This window comes from Populus alba, chromosome 10 (assembly GCF_005239225.2).
Source record: "Populus alba chromosome 10, ASM523922v2, whole genome shotgun sequence".
Taxonomy (NCBI): Eukaryota; Viridiplantae; Streptophyta; class Magnoliopsida; order Malpighiales; family Salicaceae; genus Populus; species Populus alba.
In genome coordinates, this window is record NC_133293.1 from 15732268 (window position 1) to 15738831 (window position 6564).

General features: G+C 37.3%; 1 protein-coding gene across 4 annotated transcripts; it reads left to right on the top strand.

The window, feature by feature from the left end:
* The first annotated feature begins 222 nt into the window (after positions 1 to 222).
* On the top strand, positions 223 to 4339 carry LOC118043276 (squamosa promoter-binding-like protein 6). Of its 4 annotated transcripts, none has more exons than XM_035051187.2 (4): positions 223 to 376; positions 1151 to 1804; positions 2250 to 2341; positions 3080 to 4339. In XM_035051187.2, the coding sequence occupies exons 2-4, from the start codon at positions 1170 to 1172 to the stop codon at positions 3841 to 3843; spliced, it is 1491 nt and encodes a 496-aa protein (XP_034907078.1). In that variant the 5' UTR covers positions 223 to 376; positions 1151 to 1169; the 3' UTR covers positions 3844 to 4339. The 4 variants fall into 4 exon arrangements, with proteins under 4 accessions (XP_034907078.1, XP_073267701.1, XP_034907077.1 ...); XM_073411600.1 differs by having other exon boundaries at positions 250 to 763; XM_073411601.1 differs by having other exon boundaries at positions 251 to 380.
* The last annotated feature ends 2225 nt before the right edge of the window (positions 4340 to 6564 follow it).

Consider the following 6564-nt stretch of genomic DNA (forward strand, 5'->3'; position numbering starts at 1 on the left):
CTAAATAAAATTCACTTTAAAAATTAAGCTACAAAACAGTACTGCATATTTAGCAGCTAATTAGCGCATGGATCAGATAAAAAATAAAAGGATTAATATTAGACACTACTATTAATTAGCAGTGATAGTGGTTAACGAGAAGCAAAAACAAGAAGTGGGAATAAAATGAAAAGAAGGTGGACAAAAAGGGAATAACAAAGAGGGTCTCAAAAGCTACAATAGACCTCCACATGCCTTAGAGACCAGAAAGACAGAGAGTGTAGCGGTAGCGAAATCATGTTGACTCACAGTGATGGTGCATTTGCTCCAGCCTCTCCGTTATTTCTTTGAAAGAAAGAAAATAATACGTCTCACTCCCTCTTCTATTCCTCAGCTGGTAAGTAAGAAAAAAGGCTACTTGCTCGTATGTTAGCCCCTTTACCTTTTACCCCCCTCTGTTTCTCTGTTCATGTCAAGAAGCAACTGTTGCAAAAGAGAGAGATATTTGGAATCCGGCAACACCCCATTTCCATTTCCTAAAGTTCTTCGAATGGGATTTTCCATGTCTTATTCTTTTTCTATTTTTATTTGAAAGCCGAAGTTGACCCCCTCCCCCCCTTTCTTGCCCAGTTTATTTTGCGATTTTTAACTTGAAAGCTGTTGAAATTTTCGGTTAGTTTAAGGGTGAGCGTTCAAGATTGATAAAAGAAACAGAAATCTCTGGCCTGATTCTCGAGATGGTTTTTATGTAGTTATGTTTCCGCACAAGAAACGGAAACCATAGGCATTAAGTTTCCTCTTTCTTATCTCCCCTTTTAAGTTCCGTTGTCAGTAACATCACTGCTATATACTTATTTTTTCTTCTAATGATGAGAGATGTTCATTCTAGGAAGCTCAATTATTGGGTTGCGTTTCCATTTATGTTTAATGCAATATGTTCTTATACTTAAATGTTATTGCTCACATGTTTTTTCTGCTACTTCTTTTTTCCTGAAATAGACGCGCAAAATAAATTATAAGCTTGTCTGCTGGTTTCGTGTGTTTTGGAAAATTGAACTGAACTCGTTTTTCTTCTTCATGTTTTTTGTTATTCCTTTGATGCAGATGTTTATAAGGGCTCCTTATTCAGTTGTTAAATTAATCATTTTGCATTTGTACATACTGTCTGCAGTTATACATTTGTTCTCCTGATGGACTTCTGGAGTTATGCTTCAGAAGGAAAAGGCCTTCTGTTCTCTGATGAAATAGATTTATCTGCTGATGCATTTACAAGAAGTAGAAAAGCATCGATAGGATGTGATATAGAAGCGGTTGAGAGTGCAGAGTCTTTAGATCTTGGTTTCTCTGAAATCCCAAGAAAACCCTTTCATGGTAGCAAAACGGGTGCGGGGATGTCTGATGGTAGCCGTGTTGGTATTGATTCAAGTAAACTAGTAGTAGGCTCTCCTAATTGTGTGATTGCCTCCAATTCGTCAATGGAATCTAGGTCCAATCATTCGAATTCTCTCATGGAATCTAATAGTCAGGATTCATCACTATTTGATTTGAAGCTAGGGAGATTGGCTGATTGCAAAGATGCACAGAATAGTAGGTTTTCGAAAGAGAGATTTTTGTTATCTTCAGCAAGTCCATCTGCTCAGGCAAAGCGTGCTCCAATGGCGAGTTCGCGCCCTCGGATTTCCTTTTGCCAGGTCTATGATTGTAACAAGGATCTTAGTTCCTCCAAGGATTACCACAAGAGGCATAAAGTTTGTGAGGCTCATACGAAAACTCCTCAAGTTATTGTTAATGGCAATGAACAGAGGTTTTGTCAGCAGTGTAGCAGGTTGGTTTATTTATAGTTATTTGTTTTCCCGATTAATCATGGTATTTATCTCAGTTCTTAGTCAAGACCATATTTTTATTGTCGCTTTGCTTATAGGGTCACCAATAAGGTAATTTATGAACTTAATACGGCAATTCTACATGAATAAATATGGATGATTGTTGGTTTACTGGAAAGGGGAATAACACCACAAAATGGAATAAAAGTAGGATGTGAGTTCACGCTTTGAGTTTCACAAGAAGATGAGGTTTTGGATTTTCAGTGCATATGTCGGTTAAACTGCCATGACAATTATGCATCAAGTACAATAAAAAAGAAGAAGAAGACACTTATGCATCAAGTATATGGCAGGTTTATTAGTATCTTCCTGTGCCCCCCCCCCCTTTTTTTTTTGAGTAAGCTCAATGTCTTTCTAATATGAATCCTGATATCTTGGATTATTCAGGTTTCACTTGCTGGTTGAGTTTGATGATGGTAAGCGCAGTTGTCGTAAACGCCTGGCAGGCCACAATGAACGGAGACGAAAGCCTCAATTTGGTACCCTCTCTGTCAAGCCTCATAAGCTACTGCATCCATATCAACGTATTTACAGCTCGTACTCTTGAATCAATCTACTTAGGAAATGTAATTCAATTTTACATTGAGGCCAAATGAACAGACATGAGCTTCTCTGCTTCCCATGGAAAAGTAGAAAAAACCAATTTTCTTTAACTTCATATGATGCTTCTTAAAGGTCTATGACCTTGAGAGTGGACATTTTTGCCCTATAATAATTTTTCCAATTTGCTAATAATCACTAAATATGCATATTCTTGAAAGTATTTTATTGGGACCATCTTTTCATTATTCCTCTGACATGTTTCTTTGATGGTTGATCTAATTCTTTGAACTATTTTATCCGTGACAGATAAAATTAAGGCTAGGTTATCTCTTAATGCTTGTCTTGTTTCCCAAAAACTGTAAAAGGGCCTGTTTCAAAATCCAGGTTTCTGTTTAATTGTTTCATGTATTTTCACTTATCCTAGCAGAATCCGACACTTATTGTTCTTTGGTTTTTTAAATGACGTCTTAGTTCAATGACCAAGTAATTGGACTGTACAAATAATTCAAATAAGTGTAGATATGCAATTTTTATTTGTATAAAGATGTTCCGAGGCTAATCTTTGCACCAATGTAACTATTGCTTCAAAAACATTATGCTTGCCTAACTTTTGAATTTCATTCAAATTTAAGAGATATGTTATCGTGTTTCTGACAATAATATGGATTGAGCAGGCACCAAATTTCTGGGGACTTCCTTGCCAAAGAGAACATCCTTTCTTTTTCCAAACATGCTTCCAGGAGGTACTTTTTGTCCACAAAGTTATGAAGAAGATAATTGGCGTAAGCATGTTAAATTGGAAGAGAATTCAATTTACAGCTCTCCATCGGCAATACCCATAAGAAATGGGGTGCCAAAGTCATTCCTCCATTTGCATGGCAACGGGATACAAAAGACTTGTGGAATTTCTCCACTGGACACTGAGGACCTCCCTATTTCTAACACAGCAACAACTATTCATGAGTTAGCTGGGGTGTCGCACTCTAGCTGTGCTCTCTCTCTTCTGTCAGCAGCTGAATCACAGGACTTGAGCCATTCTGCAGGAAATATAATGGTCAGGCCCTTGGTCAGTCAAGCGGGTGGTGCTTGTCAGACCTTGGGTATAGCTAACAAATCTTTAGGGATAGGCTCTTCAGAAAAGTACGTGCCAATAGGATTTAATTCATTTGGAATGAATTTCATTGAAGTTGACAATATGGAGCCATTTGGGGTTTCTGGTTCTGGTCATGCTGCCGACCTTAAAGTTGAAACAGATGGATTTCTACATCAGTCCGATTTCTTGAACGCCAAGCATTGTGTTTCTCCAGAAAATGAATCTACTGTGGATTGGCTTCAACTGTCATCCCATCTGAAGAGGGTGGAGCAACAGAGGAACTCCATGAAAGTGAAGCATGAAAATGAAGATTTCTGCAGTTTTGGTGCCACTTATAGGGTGTGAGAGTAAATAACTTGGGCTCTCCTTCGTGACTTTCCAAGGTAAACAACGTAAGATGTGGCGGGAGATAGCAATGAATTGCATGGATAATGTAGATGTGTGTTTTTTCTCTCTTTTGACCAAGTGTACTACTCTCGTTCTTGATGAGAAAGTGATAAATCGAGCGTTGATGCAGAGGAGAGACTTGGTGGCAATCTGCATACCAGCATCGAATTTAATCACTAACTTCATTGATGCAATAGACAATGAGCCCTTAAAGACTTCAGTTAGCGTTTGCAAGTGCATTCCTTTACTTAAAAGGTATATATAACACGAACAGTATATGGATTTTCAATTATTGTAAGGGGATGCAAGTTTGTGTTGCTGGTTGCTTAAGAGATAACATACTTCGACTTTCATTTGCAAATACTATGCTGGTCGAGAAATTAATTGCTAAATTATGTACAACTGAACTGAGTATATCAATGAAGAATTGTCCCCTTCTGTTCATTAATCCATTTTGCATTTTGAAGGGGCAAATGTGAAGCGACAGAAAGGGCTGTTGATATTTTAATTAGAAGAGATCATACACTTGATCCACTAATGTCTTTGTTATTTATTTAATTAAATATCCTCCTCCTTTGGTGATGGGGATGGAATATCAGTTTGGTCAACGATAACTCCTGCAATTCTTTAGTCATTTGAATTGAAAAAAAAAAACTATCCCAAAGCTCAGGGAGTTCTGACGCAACAATCAACATGCTTGGAACAGAATGCTATTCCATTTTTCGTATTATTGTTTTCTCTGCTCGACTTTCCATTGAAGCAAAAGGGGGAGTGGCCACCTCATCCTCTCATCAAAGAGAGCTCTCCCCTTTTCCTCATGGCGGTCTGTGGATTGTGGACAGCGAGTTGTAACAAGGAACAGAAATTCAAAAGTCGAAAGAATCAAGCCATCTACTACCCTGTGGAATCCTGTTTTTTATATTTCCAAGGATTGCAACTTGTTCTCGAAAGCAGGATGACCTTTAGATTCAGCATGTCTTCGTTGTATATGAATATCATGTTTAGGCCCTTAAAAAACCGTTGTCGTGCTGCATGTGTCCAGACAATTATTGGGGCCAACTTGTGTTGCCATTGTGGACAAGGTGGTCTCTGATCTAATGATGTCACTGATGACGCATGCTAATGGCACTTGATAACTACTTATTAGTTCCATATTTTAATCTACTTGAATAATTAATACTATTTAGTCTTGGCTTAATCTTCTATACAGTGCGTCTATGACACAGTTAAGATTTGATTTCCGGAAGATATCCACAGAGGTGTTTCTGGGGGTAAAGTATTTAGATAGCTTGCGTACTGATTCGGAACAAGGTGGATTGCGGATCCAATTAATAAATTTTTTGTTTTTTTTTTAACGTGACAAATGGGAACGTGCATCACTTTCCACAAATCTTGGATGGCAATCTAAAAGGTAGCTCAGTCCAAATAACCAGCCAGTGCATTCATGAGTATGAGTTCTGTATTTTAGGTCCAAGGTTTACCAGATTGAGCTGGCTCTCCTGCGTGAGCGCTTGCCAGAATATAAAATAATAACCTTCAGTGGGTGGGTGTTGAGCCAAATGGTAGGGTCTCGAATGGTCCAGCTCCGGCCTGGTTTCTCGAAAAGCCTTAAACACACTGTCATGCACCCACTAGGTCTAATCACCGGCCGACGGTCCATGCATGTCGATATAGTTACCTGACTCGGTTTCTCATTATCAATCTTCACGGAGTTCATTACACTGTTGGATTTATAAATATGCACAATTTAAAAAAAAAAAAATTGACTGCAATTTAAAACTATTTCCTCTCACCCACAGAAAACACTAAATTGAAATGACTTCCACCGTTTGCATGTATTTTCTCTCTCTCTCTCTCGAGGGCTTTAATATAATATTGCTCAGACTATATAAAAATATCAATTAATAATGAAAACAAGATAGACCCAAATAGTTTGGCGATGTTTTCAGTTGTTTTTTTTCTTCATAATTTGAGAATTTACATAATTTTAAAAACACTTTAAATAATGTAGTAATATGAAGTGTAAGCTTAATTTTCTTAAATATTATATTGCTGAAAACTGACTCCTATCTAACAATATTGGGAGTTGAGGACGTTTGCAAATTAATAGGAATTGTGCTTAAGAAAATTATCCTCCTACTGCTTACTACCGTGACTGATGTTATTAAATAAATAATCAAATGATTTGAAGAAATGCATGATTATTTTAATAATTGAAGCCATTAGCGGCCTCCATGCTTCATGAAAATCAAAGTACTTGAAGTCAATACAGAGAGATTAGACAGCCAGTACTTGATGTAATTATTATTACTACTACATATGAGTCCATCTAGATCGAATTCTCAGGCAGAAGTTCTTTTAAGGAAAACATTCCAACAAACAACACAAAATAAAACGACAAGATTAGAAACTATGAGACATGAAGCTAAACCAAGGACCTAGTTAACGAACTGCTCTCTAGATCCCCTCTTCACGCCTCAGATTTCCTTTGCACATCTATCCCTCGATCGATTCCTGCAAAATATAAGCCCTAATTAAAAAAAAAAATCAACCTTGCAGCTGCCAAACAATCCTAATTAATTAAGCAGCGTAGGAAAAACACATATTTTTCTATGTATATATATAAAAGATCACGAAAGGAATATTAATATCGTTGAATATTTATATTACCTGCGTTGA

Bases quoted from the DNA above. Each gene is read 5' to 3' on its own strand.
- LOC118043276 (XM_035051187.2), top strand. From the start codon at position 1,170: ATGGACTTCTGGAGTTATGCTTCAGAAGGAAAAGGCCTTCTGTTCTCT. The intron at 1,805-2,249 runs GTTGGTTTATTT...TGGATTATTCAG, and splicing joins TTTTGTCAGCAGTGTAGCAG to GTTTCACTTGCTGGTTGAGT. The intron at 2,342-3,079 runs GTACCCTCTCTG...TGGATTGAGCAG, and splicing joins GAGACGAAAGCCTCAATTTG to GCACCAAATTTCTGGGGACT.